The sequence below is a fragment of the Erigeron canadensis genome, chromosome 4 (genome assembly GCF_010389155.1).
Source record: "Erigeron canadensis isolate Cc75 chromosome 4, C_canadensis_v1, whole genome shotgun sequence".
NCBI classification, from domain to species: Eukaryota; Viridiplantae; Streptophyta; class Magnoliopsida; order Asterales; family Asteraceae; genus Erigeron; species Erigeron canadensis.
In genome coordinates this window covers 2,279,879-2,295,361 of record NC_057764.1, presented here as the reverse complement: position 1 = coordinate 2,295,361, position 15,483 = coordinate 2,279,879, and the positions used below count along the sequence as shown (strand labels likewise).

Genomic DNA, 15,483 nt, shown 5'->3' with positions numbered 1-15,483 from the left:
TGTATTGAAAATAACAAGAGAGAGAGAAAATATGTGTGTGAAAAAATGTGATTTATTTCACCATCAGGAACTCTAATCGGGTATATATACTCGTCAACTATGCATTAGCCTCCCTTCATTCCTTCTTCTTTTCTTCTTATCAGAACTAGCCCAAAGCTTCTAATATTTCAGTAAAGACCTTGAACTTTGATCAACTTGTCACAAGACTCCCAAACCTGAAAACACTAGTAAGTGTGTGAGTTTTGGTAATAAAGGTTGTAATCTTCAACATATGTGTCGAGCCATCAATGGAAACAAGAGGAGCTAAGTTGGTGATTAAAATGGAGCTTTAATTGATTACACTCAATAGGCGACTTTTACCATGATTGATTCAGGTACAAACCCATCTTTTAGTTGAATTAAGGTTAGAGTTTATGTGTCATGAAAAAACCCCAAATTAGTTGTTTTGGGTTTGGAGATAATAACGATATAAACTTCTATATACAAATGATAGTTAAACGATAAGTTGAACATGCTCATAAAAGTATATTTGGTAAGAACTTTGTATAAAGAAAACAGTTCCAAACATCCAATTATGGGTGTGTTTATATAAAAATTAGAAGTTACGATCACCCAAATTATAAATGATTTTCAGTTATGATAGGTTGAAAGATTTTATAGTTATGATGACTGAATGGTTTTTTTCAGAATTATTATAATCAAGCACTACTCATGATAAAATGACTAATTTTGATAAGAAAAAACTCGAAACAATTAGTAGACTTAGTATGGTGCCTAGACTTATTAAACACCATAATTATAAAGATGAAATGGAAATTTGAGGTTATGCATATTGCTGACCTCTTAAGCAGTAATGTTTTAGTTCTTTTATATATAGTTAATATACGTTTATACATGTTTTCCTATTCAGTTGTCTCTCGTATGGGTATGTCATATATTATATATATTTGAATGCATAGAATTACCAGAAATTATAGAATAGAAATAATGGGTAGTACTCGGAATGCATATAGACATGTATGAGGGTCCGTACCTATTATATTTTAGAAGATAACTCCATGTGGAATCGATCTAGATATCTCGCTTATGGGGTAGGCCACATGTTATATGCATGTTAGAATGCATTTATTGAAGTATTAGAAAAGTAAATCCTTATATGTTAGATTATGTGTCTGAACATGTTTCAGGCTACATTTAGAATACATATCTGAATATGTTTCAGATTATGTACTAGAATAAATACTAGAATATGCACTCATTTTATGATATAGATTCTCGTTTACTTACTAAGTAGTTTTACTTATTGTTTTATATTTTATTTTTTTAGGTGTATAAAGTGGCTCTAATAACAAGCATGGAATGAAAATCTCTTATGGCTAACAGTGTAGCTCAATGGATGGGTACTAGACAATTCTTGAACCCTTCTTTGATATCCATGTTCGCCATTTTGCGAAAGTTATAAAGTTTCAGATAAATATCATGTGTATATTGTCATTTTTGAAACTTGAAACAAATCGAGTCATGTAAAGTTTGGTTGAATTTAGTTTGTTGGTTGTCAAGTTTAAACTACATTATGTTGCAAGCAGTGACATGGTAATTATAATTTGAAAGTTTTGAAAGTTTTTAAAAGTTTAAATATTTTTTGTCAAATTCAGGAAAAAAAGTAAAGAAAACTTACGGACGTTTTGATATCATACGCAAGCTATCAAATATGTATATAAGAGAAAATTCACAAGTCAATTAAAGCACAAAATATAATGGTTTATGGTTTAACTTATGTTCACTTATTAATCTGATCTAATATGTTCCGTCATTGAATGTTTTAACATGATTTTCATATACAATCACTTCTATATTGGTCTTGTAAGACGTTTTGTAAGTCCAAAAAAAGCCCAAACTTGAATCTAAATAAATAAATAATTTAAATTGACGAAAATGTAAAAAAGAAACAGTCTAATTTATCTTAAAAACATGACACAACATAAATCAAATCAAATATATAAAAATATATACACAATCATAAGCATGATGAAGAGAGAAATACAACCGTCACAAATGTGGATAATGGTCATACATTATGAATCTTAATGCATCACAAGGTTTTATGCTCAAATATCTATTAGTGTAGTTGGTTGAGGGTGACTAAGAAAAAAAAGTTCGAATTACACAATTAGACTAAATGGGGTGGAGAAAAAAAAAGCGAACACAACCCTTTTTCGCCCAAAGTTGCCCCCAACACTGTTTCCGTGGAGCGAAATGCCCTTTAGGCGACTCCTCACCGTTGACCTTTGTTCCATTGACTATCGCATGGACCGAGAAAAGTACATGAAATTTGATTTTTTTAATTATTTTTTTCTCTTCCTCTATATATATATACAACATTTTCTTACCGCACATGCCATATGACACAAGTTGTCCCACTCTCCAAAATTCACTCATTTTCACTTTTTTTAGTGGCAACTTTTTCTACTCCACATGTCACATGGCGCAAGTCGCCCCTCCCTCTTTCCATCTAGGAATGACAATGCGTCAGGTTCGGGGCGAGTAATGTTAAACCTGAATCCGAACCCGATAATGAATATGCGACCCGAACCCGACCCGATAACCATCGGGTACCTTATTAGGAACCCCATCGGGATAAATTTATGTCCAAAACCTGACCTGATAAGGATATCTATTTTTTAAGAGTAATAACCAAAACTTGTATGATTTGACAAATGATACTATTTGCTCTTGATGCTTTGAGAAATAGATGCGCAAATTATAGAATATAGATGCAAAATTAGTTTTTTTTTAAGGTACAAAATTAGTTGATATTAGGGATGTGTACGGGTTGAAACCCGGCCCGACCCGTGACTCGGCCTGGGTCGGTTCAGGTCGGGTTCGGGCGGGTCACGGATTTCCTTCACAATTTTTCGGTTTTTGGCTTCACCTGGCTCGACCCGACTCGTCCAACCTGTGACCTGCAAATGCACTGAAAAACGTGACCCGTGACCCGGCCCGTTAGTGTTTCGGGCGGGTCAGTTTCGGGTCGGGTCACGAGTTTTGGTCCAAATGCTCATCCCTAGTTGATATTAGTGTGTAACATTGTATATATAGAGATGGAATATACATTCAGAACTAATCACCTATAAGTATATAAATATATGTATTGATATCGGGTCAGGTTAAGTCGAGGTAGACATACCCCAGTCACTGCCCCGAATGGGTTCAGGTATCAGGTATTCTCATTGGTATCGAGTTGTCTCGTTAGGTCGGGTTTTTTTCCATCCCCACCACTCCTTTTAGCCTTAATAAGAGAAAAGATGAGGTATTTAACATTATGACAACTTTTTTTTTTCCTTTTTTTTTAAAAACTTATTCAATACATTTTTAAATATTACATAATATAGTATAATTATATATATTTGACATCTTTATAAACCAAGTATAAGTCCATTATCTTAATAGATTTACCAAAATATTGTATATTTAATAGTTTTGAGTCATAAATTAATAATTTATCTTCAAATTCGCAATCAGAAGATCGAAATTACATAAATAGTACACAAAATAATGTACCAATAAATATAATATATATTATATATAACCATATGATAATTATAAGTTTACGACTCGTGACTTGGTATAAGTCCACACAACGACTCGTAAAATTCTGAGTCACTTAATAAATCAACTCATTAAAAATGTAAATCGACGACTCGTGACTCGTTTAACAGCTATGCCTAGGCAAGTAGGCATAGCGCATAGTCTACCCGCCCTAAAAACACAATTTAATCTGCTGTTAGAAAAACGCAATTTAATTAACATTTCTCAACTTTAATTTAAACATCCATCCAAGATCTCCTTAGCAATAAAATACTCAGCAAGACAGGATTCACTTCCCGCCCGGACCCCCCAAAAGAAAAAAAAAACTAATCGTAAAGATTAATATTTGTAACTATAAATATAAATAAATAGCAGCAACGCAAGAGTTGGTTGTCAGTAACTATTTCACTCTGCACCTACTCCCTCTCCCACACCTACCTGTAAGTTCTTCCAAATCCTCACCCGATTTTTTATATCTATATCTATATGTATATATCTATATCCATATATCTGTATATATAATTAACTTAATGATCTGATCTGTTCCGTGTTAGTATTTACTGTGTGTGTGTGTATAGTATGATTAGAATTAAGATCTGTGGTGATTTAATTTGATTATTTGTTAAAAATTAGGGTTTAATTGAAATAATGGCGAGAAAGAAGATCAGAGAGTATGATTCAAAGAGATTAGCGAAAGAGCATTATAAAAGGATTTCCGGCTCCGATTTAGCTATCAAATCTGCACAGGTATATATCTATTATTATTATTATTATTATTATTATTATTATTATTATTATTATTCTAGTTCAGTTTTTAATATTTTTGAATCAATTTAGTTTGCTTGATATTTTCGATGTCGAAATTTGAGATTAACTGGTTATTGATCACTAGTGTATCATATGTAATAATGTCTGATGAGGTGTTTATAAACTGATCTGTAATCAGTTTTGGTATTCATAAGATCTACTGTATGTTGTTTGTCGTAATTTCTGCAGTAGTGGATTTAGTAATGTACTGATATTTTCGATCTATGTAATCTATATGTGTGTGTGATATGAAATGAAGTGATTTTAAGCTTATATGTAATCAGTTTTGTGATGCATAAGATCTGTACTTTAGGGGGTGTTTGGATGTGGTATTGAACCAATATGTAGTTCTTTCATATTCGGATAGGGAACTTCTGTTAGAAAACAGATTAATTTTATAACCACTTAGAAAATGCACACTCATACATTAAGTAGTTAGAGCACCCAATATTATTTTTTTTACAATTTATACTAGCTGGTTTTCTTGATTGCTGTAATTTTGGCTAATGTTGTTAGATGTTGATTAATTTATGATGGCATATGGATATGAGAAATGGAACTTAATGATGGAAGTATTTGGTTCGATATGATCTTAAAAGGGTTAATATATTAATGTTCATGATTGTTAGCTAGAAGGGAACTTCACAAACTGCTAAAATAATTTATTCACTGACATGCAAGATGTGTGTTACTGATAAATTAGAAAGAATATATTCAAGGTCAAGTAGTGTACAGAATATATAGCAAAGACGGTGTAGTGTTGCCCTCATGGCCTCATATATTAAATATTATACGAGTCACATGATTCTTTAGTGAGATTGTTGATTAATGCTTTTTTTGGAACATTAGGTTACAGAATCAACCGACTTGACTGAGCTAATAGAGAGAGAACCATGGCTCTCTTCATCAAAATTGGTTGTTAAACCCGACATGTTGTTTGGAAAGCGTGGAAAGAGTGGGCTCGTTGCTCTAAATCTTGATTTGGCCCAAGTGTCTGAATTTGTAAAGGCACGGCTTGGCAAAGAGGTAGTCACTGCTTGTATGTTTTATTATATTACAACTCTAATGTATTTGGTTGGTGTAGCATTTTATTACTCTTTTATTTTCAGTAAAAAGAACACAAGCCTGACCTAGTGAGAGTCAAATGTACAACTCTCCAACTTACAACTTTTTAATTTCTGACTCTCTGTCAAAATCAATTTTTTGTGTTAACCTTAATTATATGTGTTGGTTTTTACGAGACACACATACAAGCATATATTATTTATATCATTTCCGAGGCTTTGCTCAACCTGTTCCGACCTTCCAACTTATACTATTTTACATGTTTGGGACTATTGAATATGCTTGTTAAGGTATTTCATTGACTTAATAGGTTGAGATGGGAGGATGCAAAGGACCCATAACCACATTCATTGTTGAGCCATTTGTTCCACACAACGAAGAGTTTTATATCAACATTGTATCTGAACGATTAGGATGTAGCCTTAGCTTTTCAGAATGTGGAGGAATTGATATCGAAGAGAATTGGGACAAGGTACCCGGGTTTAACTTATTACCTCTATGCTTTTAGAGTTTTAGTTCTATTTAAAATTCCAATTTTAATCCTATATTATCCTTCCTTCACATTTATCCCTATTTACAGGTTAAGACAATTTTTTTGCCAACTGGAATGTCTTTGAATCAAGAGATATGTGCTCCACTTGTTGCAACCCTTCCATTGGAGGTGAGCTTTTTAAAGCCAAAAAGAGTTAACACAAGGAAAGAAAACTACAATTCGAGGGTGACCCATTAATAAACCATTAGATGCCTTCTAGAGGTGACATTTTGACCCATTTTATTGTGAATGGGTCGATCTGTATTATGTTTTATCTTCAGGATTTGTGACAGCTCATATAAAATATCATATATTTGCTTGACTAAAATTGTTAAGGGTGGCATATCGACCCCGTTGGACTTGTGTTTTTTTAGCCGTATTGATTAAATTTTTCCAAAGTGTATTATTGATGCTTAAAACCTCCTAAGTAATTGTATTCAAGTCAATTGATTATTATTGAAAAAGTATGGTGTTTTAAATCAAGTTTGACACATAGATTATTCGCAAAAATATATTTCCAGACAAATAGGGTTTGGGCTAACCAGACCCGTATAAAATCACTCATTTGACCAGTTCACAACCAATCTGAATCGCTTATTTTGCCACCTTCAAGGTTATTCACTTGTAGGAACACAGAATATTTGCATGTATATATAAGGGAAATGCATACACAGGCTTTCTTTCCCAAGTTGCTAACAAGCTAACCTTCAACATTTAGCTAAGGCACAAAGGCACTGATGATTATTTATGCATTTAACATTTGGTCATTCTATGATGCAGATCAAACCTGTAATTGAAGAGTTTATCAAATCCATATACTCTTTATTCATTGGTAAAGTTGCAATTTTTTGAATTTCTATCAAATCTCTACTTCTATAGTTCTATTATTTGCATAAATCATCTTATAATTTCTGGCCGAAAGTGCTGATTGATCTTCTCATTTTTGTGTGTTTTCAGATCTTGACTTTACTTTCCTGGAAATGAACCCTTTCACCCTGATTGATGGAAAGCCATATCCTCTTGATATGAGAGGAGAGCTTGATGACACCGCAGCATTCAAGAACTTCAAAAAGTATGAATTTTTTTTTCATGTAATTAATACATAGCAGTCTTCTAGGTCATGTAATCATGTTACATTCCTATTAACATCTAATCTTTCAGGTGGGGCAACATTGAGTTCCCATTGCCTTTTGGAAGAGTTATGAGTGCTACTGAAAGCTTTATTCATGGACTAGATGAAAAGGTATGGAATATGTAGCACCTATAACGCCTCTATAACGGCCTGGGTTTGCTTCTTTTGAACAACTTACTTTACTATCATGCCTTTAATCCACAACAGTCGGTTTTATGTGTCTGGGTAAACAGATTCTCTTCTGATTATCTGAAAATTTAAGGTAAATAATCAGTTTCATACCACCTGCAACAAAACTGATCACAATTTATCTTTTATTTTAACCCAACTCCCATGTCACAATACTCCCTCTCACCTTTCTAACCAAAGTCTTCTTTTTGGCATTTTTATATATTAATACCATTAATAATCAGAAGTTTCCGAACTCTCAAATATCAGATCAACTTCAAATAACATAAGCATGATAACTACACTTTACAAAACTAACTATGCATGTATCCCAGTTTGAGAAAATCTGATGAACTCACCTGATGATGTCTGCTTAGCTTTTCTGCCTTCTCTACAAAACTCCTACAAATTATAACATAATTCCTTACTAACTTTTATCAACTACAACTTTCTTCAATATAGGAACCTTAAGTGATTAGTCGAGCTTTCTTCAATATATTTATAGGCCAAATAAATATGTTCCTGTTTTGGACTTGTAAGCCACTGCTCATTCATTTAGCCGCTTTTAAACATCATCCTTTTTGTTTAATAACTAAGATTTTATAAATGATAGTTACTGTATGTTTTCTTTTAAGCATTAATCTAACTAGCTTAAAATATGTTCTAATTAATTAGTAACTCCAATTCTACAAATTAATAATGTACGTGTTCATGTCCTCTATCACCATTACTTTTCTTAAAACTTTTATTAACTCAAGTTTGTTTCAATTCAAATGCAGCCAACTACATCTTTTGAGATAAACAAATCTTTATAAATTAACTACATACGTAAGCTTCTAGTTACATAAATACTTAATCGACTTCTACAAATTTTCACGACTACTGCTCAAAGATAGTTCTGACTCGATGGTTACTTAACATGTTTATTAAAAGAACAGTTCAAAAATCTGCATTATATATACATACACAACCATGTCATGATACAAGTGTAACTATAAGTAATCTATATATTTTCAAGTTAACGTGGTTAATTTCGACTCAAAAACAATACTCTTTACGGAACAACTAGACTAGTACTTAACGTAACATTCGAAAGCTCAACCAATCTACTATTTTACGGTTCCTTAAATTTGAGAATATACAGCTTTGGGATGGAACATATATTACCTTACTTGAATATGCGACTGCTATGTCTACACCCGAATGATCCCGACGAAACTCACAATGATCCACCGCTTCGACTTCTCCTAGATTACGTCTCTATATATTCGTATACACTTAATCAAGGTTTTGCTTTTTGTTGTACGTGTAGCCACTAGAGATGTATGAATATTTATATACCTAATGTGGGTTAGGCTATTACGAGATTTCTAAACCGACTTTACTCTTCTAATCGCAATCCAACTTTCAATTTTGTTTACTAATACGTTCTAACTTTCATTTATTGGCATATATAACCCTCCAAACTAAATGACTACCAGTTCTAGCATAAAGATTCATTCAATACAATATATATTGTAAAATACAATAATTATTAATTTAAATTTTGGGTCTCACAACTCCTCCACTCTTATCGCAAAGTCCGTCTTCGAACTTTCACTGTGGTACCTTGTTGGATACTTGGATCCGCCACTCAACCTTCGCTAGAGGTATCTCTTTGCTCCTCGCTGTCTTCATCCGTTTTTCTCTCAATACCACCAGTATTAATATTTTGTTGAAGTTTCTCTTTCTCCATTTCCGAACCTGCATCGAATGCCTCCTGATAAGTCATAGGCTTCATGGCCCTCACAAGTTCTCTGACTTCTGGATTCATACCCCAAATGTAACGATTAACTCTTCTCTTCTCCGTAGACACCTGATGTGGGGCAAATCTTGCCTTCTCGTTAAATCGGTTAGTGTACTCGCGCATTGACATGTTTCCTTGCTCCAAAGATAAAAATTATTGCTCTAGTTGATTAATCTCACCCTCTGGACAAAACTTTTGCATAAGAATCTCTTTAAACTCTTCCCATGTCATCCTTCAAATAGAAGCTGGCCCTCGAACATCTTTTACATTATCCCACCAAAATAGAGCTTCTGACTTGAAAGAATGCACTGCATACTTTACCGCTTCATTATCGGCACAATTACTAGTCTCAATCACCGATTCCATTTCCCTTATCCACTTCATGGTAACCGTTGCATCACCTTCACTGTTAAAATCGGGTGGATTGCATACAGAAAAACTTCTATAATTACACCCCTTTTTCTTACAATCTCTCTTCTTCTCACTTTCATATTCCTCATCATTATTCCAAGTGTCTTCCTCAATTCTGGTATTCCGGGTATCTCTAGAGTTCTCCGTGTTCCTCGTAATAGTTCTAGTTCTGGTATTCGTCTCGCTTGCTTCGTCTTCACGTTCACTCTTATCAGCTTGATGAACTTGTGCAATCACTTCTGGTAAAGCAGCTAGAAGAGCCCTAGTGACTTCTTCATTTATTGTTGCCCTAAATTTTTGATCCTTCAACTTTTTCCCAACACTTCCTCTAGCCACACTACCTCGACGAACTGGTGCAGTAAGTCTACGCCCTCTTCCTCTTGGAAGCCTTCCTACACCCCGGTCTTGATTTGTTTCGAAAGCATCTTCTGGACTACCTAATCCTTCTGGTCTTTCGGACATTCTTACTGAATTATATGTTAACAAGTTAACTCACATAAGCTGCCTTCAAATTTTAAACATTAATAGAATTACAGAAAACAACAATTAGTCCACCTAATAGAAATTAATTAGCACACATATGTACATGTAAAACTACGATTATATTGATCAGGTATAATTTTCAATTTACCTTACATAAGTGTTCTAGCTATTTCCACTAAATATCATAATGTTAATCTCTATAACTACTATTAATTATCTAGCATTGTGTCTACTACACATAATAAGTTTCTTATGAGCTACTACTTTAGGATCCTTAGTTTAAGTCTAGGCAACTAAGTTAAGTACCTATTTCTCTTAAACAACTTGGTTGTGAAATGAACTTCTAAACTCCCTGCTTTATTCAACTGAATTTATAAATGTCTGATTGAACTCGTACAATGTCACCGCATGATGAAATTAATTGAGTTATCTGGGTACCTTGCAGACTAGTGCATCTTTGAAGTTCACAGTTCTTAATCCAAAGGGACGAATTTGGACTATGGTTGCAGGTGGTGGGGCCAGTGTCATATATGCTGATACGGTATGTTTCCGGTCCTCATAATTTGATTTAAGCAATGCCGAAGTTTTCTTGCTTATGAGATCATCATGTAAATTAGGTTGGAGATCTTGGTTATGCTTCTGAGCTTGGAAACTACGCAGAATACAGTGGAGCACCAAACGAAGAGGAGGTTTTACAGTATGCTCGAGTTGTCATTGATGTAAGTGATCTGCTTTTATGTTAAGTAAAGGTTGTATATGAATACAACTTTTGAACTAGTCAATTGGGGCTATGTATTATTTCTAATAAGTCAAATTGGTCAAACAAAAAGCTGCTAACATGGAAACAGGTCATAAGTCACCCAACTCACTCTTTGAATGTATACAACCTATTAAATTGCTTTACAAATAGTTAGATTATAAGTTCTGTAATTCTACATTATCTGTAATTATATTGCTCTCACACACTACATAATTTTAAATCATTGGACAAAAAGTGTTGCGGGTCAACCCAATCCACCTTGCCCATCCATTTTACCTCTCAAAAATCAATTGCATCGTGATGTTAGACAAGAGGCTGAATTATCATTAGGATAACTCATGACCTTCATGTTCTCTCTTCGAACATATCGAAATTAGAGCTGGGAAATTGGCCAGGTTGCATAATGAGTTGAATGAAGAAATTTGTTTAAAAATTTTGAAACGTTTTATTGATGGTCAGTGTGTAATATTTGATTTTAAGTTCATACTATTTTAATAACAGCTAGAGAGAGTTCTCTCTTCTTTCTCTCTAGATCTGAGATTGAGACCTGGTTTCTTCTCCTTTGGCTTTGCCTTTGCCTTGCCGTCGAAACTATTTTTTCAAGGGTAAAGCCCTAGGCCGGAAGTCCTTCAGAAGCAGCCTCTCTACCTTTGGGTAGGGGTAAGGCTGTGTACATCATACCTTCCCCATACCCCCGCTTCGTTGGGATTTGGATTCCGTTGTTGTTGTTGTTATGTTTTTTGTTCGGAATGATATAGGGGGTTTTATGCCTTAAGATTACATGGATCACTTTTGACTTGTTTCCCTTTTAAGCCAGTCTTTTTTTAATTAACTCATTCGAACATAAGAGGTAAAACGTTACCTGATGTAATCCTTTTTGCGAATAAATGGTCCAAATTGCCACCTCTAGTCGAAACTTAAAATTAAGCTCTAATTTTTTTCTCTCTGATCCATTTCTTATGAAATATGTTATGTACAGTGTGCAACTGCTGATCCTGATGGTCAAAAGAGAGCTCTTGTAGTAGGAGGTGGTATTGCTAACTTCACTGATGTTGCAGCCACATTCAATGGCATCATTCGTGCCATGAAGGAGAAGGTTAATTGCTTACTCATTTGCATTTTTTTGATCTCGAAAGTTAGTTTTCTTACCAAAAATCTTGATGGATTTTGACACTCCTTATAGGAGTCTAAGTTGAAAGCTGCAAACATGCATATCTACGTAAGGAGAGGAGGTCCAAATTACCAAAGAGGGCTTGCAAAGATGCGTGAACTCGGGCAGGAAATCGGCATCCCAATTGAGGTATAGATGGATTTGTCAATGTAGAATATATGTTCAATAACTTTGATCCTTTTTGATGGGAATATTATCCTCTCTACTCCAATGGGTTTTGGCCAAAACTGTGCGAGTCAGCAAGAAAAAATTAGCACTCTGTGTATGCAAAAGTCGGCTGTGGGGGGAAAAGTAAAATTTTTTTGACAAATACACTTGGTGATATGAACTCTTTTACTAAAGTAGCCTCCAAAACCTAAACAATCAAATGATTTATGTTTAGATGGCCATGACAACTAAAGTCAAGGTTTTTAAACTTTGTTATTGTGACAATTAGGCGGTTAGTCTAAGTAGTGATAAACAGTACTCCTAACAGTAATAATTAAGAAGTCACTGATAAATCGGACTCCTTTTGAAGATCACTGAGCTCGTCTATCACTTTGGGTTTGACCTGTTATGCAGGTATATGGGCCTGAAGCAACAATGACAGGAATATGCAAACAAGCAATTGATTGCATCACTGCCTCGGCCTAAACTACCTTTGGGTTTTTCTGCTTTGATGCCTTGTCGTGTTTAAATGGAAGTCTTGTGATTGTTTGTTTTTGTTTCTTTATATTATTCTTCTGAACATTCGTAGATATTTGAAGTAAAAGAACATAATGGTAATATTGTAAACATGGGTATAGTATACCAGACTCGTAGTCTTGTTGAAATATTGTAATTCTGTGAAACAATCATAAATTAATGAATCTAATTCCTTCTTTTTTTTGAAAAAAAAAATGTCGTCTCATTTACATTAAAAAAAAAAAAACCAAATGTGTTTTTATGCTGTAGTCAAAGAGGTGTAAGGGGGTTTTTGGTACGATTACAAAATAAAATCTGCGTTTTTAAAATAGATTATACGTTTTCAAAAACACTCTTTAAATGTGTAATTTAGAAACTGGTTTTTCTGTGGAATCTGACGTCTTGCTTACAAATTCCTTGTACTGCGTTGCTTTGTATACTTTTTAGGACATGCCGATGGTTGCTACCTGCCGAAAACCAATTGGGATCCATAGGGACTATAGCTTTAATACAACATTATCGCTAACCAAAAATTTTCTTGGCTATGCTTTTAATTTGAGTTAAAAGCTCCTGTTTTCACAGTATAACTGACACAGAAGACATCTTATTCATAAAACATGAACACGATCATGATCTGGCCCATATTAAATAATTTAGTTCCTGGCATGTAAGACTAGTAAAAAAGGATTATTGTTTACGTACTTTGTCTTATCTATCTATACTCGTAATAAATTTAAACTCATTTCCACCAAAAGGACGAAGAGAAAATGTCAAATCAAGGCTAGGTATACATTAAAGCTTTTCCATGATTTATCTGACGGACCCATTGTCAACCCAAATCCAATTTAGATCTAGTCCAGCCTAGCCCATTTCATTTTGTTTCCCTCATTTTTTTTATTTTTCTTTCAATATTTGGTGTTACTTTTCCACATTTATTGTATTCCGCTGAAAGCTGAAACTGTAGCAATTTAGCCCAGTTGGTTCCAGAAAAATGAATCTAGAAGTACGCCTAAGGCTTCAAGCTTGCTGTGATAGCTAAAAGCCTAAAAGGAAATTTTCAAATGGGCGTTTTGTTACTTATAGTGTATTTAAAATTTAAAATTCTAGGTTTTTTATTTGTATATATCTATAGCGTACACAAAACCATAAAACTTTAAAGAATCTGGGACTTAGGAGTTAGGACTCGGGTTTTATCGGTTTCATCCTTGAGACATCGTTGCTGGATTCAAATCACAACTTAGTAAGCATGAATCTGTTTTATCATAAAATTGTGATCATATTATTAGTTTGGCTACGCATGGATGTTGTGTAAAATCTAAATCAGCCATGATGTTGCCGAGTTTTATATGATTTGTTTTTTTCATCCGGATACATAGACATTGTTTATGACACCAAAGTTGAGGACATAGACGATGATATGGTGGAACTAGAACCAAGTCAGCCAAGCGGTCCAAAAAGAGAAACTTATACAAACACAAACCTTTTTATGGAAGAAAAAGACAGGGCACCGTGATGGGAATCATGGTAAAAAGTGCACGTCAAAGAAGAAGACGGGTTTGTACATAAGTGTGGACAATGCTTATATTGTACCGGTTCTGGTACAATATTTTTCACCCGGTGTTTTTGATATTATACCTGTCTGCACCAAATTCCATGCATTTTTTTGGCAATGATATCTGGCGTAGCTGGGTCAAGTTTCTGTTAGAAAAATGAAGTCTAATCATTATATATATCATTGATCCGCTTCCTTTCGTAAATCAATAAAACACAATATAATACAATACGAATTTCTTCAAACATAAATGATTTCTTCAAAACATATGCATAACACGATTCTGTAACAATTAGTCTAAGACATGTACACGACTTGGCACGCAAATCATTTATGAAAATTCTATGTTTTTATTTTTCTACGACGATCTGGTCCAGTTACAAACAATCATAAGCATACAATCGTGTTAGCAAAACCAAGAACTTATTGACCAAATTATTACTTTTTGACCAACTATACAACAAACCCAATATAAAAATTTGTACTACAAAACAGAACCTCTTGCTTCTTCCAATATCTTAAACCACATTATTAAAAATTAAAAAAAAAAAAAAAAAAAAAAAAAAAACAAATTTACTTAACAAAATAGCCTAAAACTCCTCCTAATACTTTAAGAAGATAACTTGTGGTATCCACTAATTCTCTTTCCTAATCTTGCCTCTTGATTTTTTTACATATTATAATCCAATAATTAAGAGAATTTTTAAAATATTTTATTAAAAAGATTAATATTTTTCTTGTAAAAATATTCTAACTAAGTAGTAATAAGATAAATTAATGATTGAATAATAAAGAGAATGGAGCTTGGAGAATATTATGCTTTCCCAATGCGACAAAAATACCTTTGGGTTCACCATTCAATGTTTGAGCACATTTATGCAAATACTAAAATATTTTTTCCATAATATATATCTAAAAAAAAATCCTTCTCTAAATATAAATTTGATTTGTTACTTAACACCTATCTAATTTTTACTTAGAGGCTATCCAATACTCATCACTCATCCCTCAAGAACTAGTCTTTATTAGCTCCACATCAATACAAAACACTTCAAGGACTAATCCTCTTAATACAAGAACTAATCTTGGACTCACCTTCTATCCACCTTTTATACCATTAATCCCTTAAACACCACACGCTCTTAAAAAACAACTCGTTCCAAGAAGGACTAGTCCCCAAAGAACGAGTTAAAGGACGAGTCCCACCAAATGATATGGACTCGTCCGTCCTTGCAGACGAGTGGGGACGAGTGACTCGTCTCTCCCATTGGGCACCCTTTTATATTGGTCCTAGGTTTCTTCAGAAAAGTTTTAATATTCGAATCTATCCTAATCATATTTAGGGCTAACCGTAAATATTTAGTT

The 15,483-nt window shown here is 33.7% G+C and overlaps 1 protein-coding gene across 1 annotated transcript; it reads left to right on the top strand.

The window, feature by feature from the left end:
* The first annotated feature begins 3,928 nt into the window (after positions 1-3,928).
* Positions 3,929-12,751, top strand: LOC122596320 (ATP-citrate synthase alpha chain protein 2). The gene is made up of 13 exons (XM_043768872.1): positions 3,929-4,028; positions 4,222-4,335; positions 5,245-5,421; positions 5,771-5,932; positions 6,041-6,121; positions 6,773-6,824; positions 6,950-7,064; positions 7,154-7,235; positions 10,418-10,513; positions 10,590-10,691; positions 11,712-11,828; positions 11,916-12,032; positions 12,465-12,751. Exons 2-13 carry the CDS (start codon positions 4,237-4,239, stop codon positions 12,534-12,536), a joined length of 1,272 nt encoding a protein of 423 aa, XP_043624807.1. The 5' UTR covers positions 3,929-4,028; positions 4,222-4,236; the 3' UTR covers positions 12,537-12,751.
* Positions 12,752-15,483: the final 2,732 nt, after the last annotated feature.

Coding starts and splice junctions, on each gene's coding strand:
- LOC122596320 (XM_043768872.1), top strand. CDS start 4,237: ATGGCGAGAAAGAAGATCAGAGAGTATGATTCAAAGAGATTAGCGAAA. Junction 5,422..5,770: donor AGGCACGGCTTGGCAAAGAG/GTAGTCACTGCT, acceptor TTGACTTAATAG/GTTGAGATGGGAGGATGCAA. Junction 7,065..7,153: donor GCATTCAAGAACTTCAAAAA/GTATGAATTTTT, acceptor CTAATCTTTCAG/GTGGGGCAACATTGAGTTCC.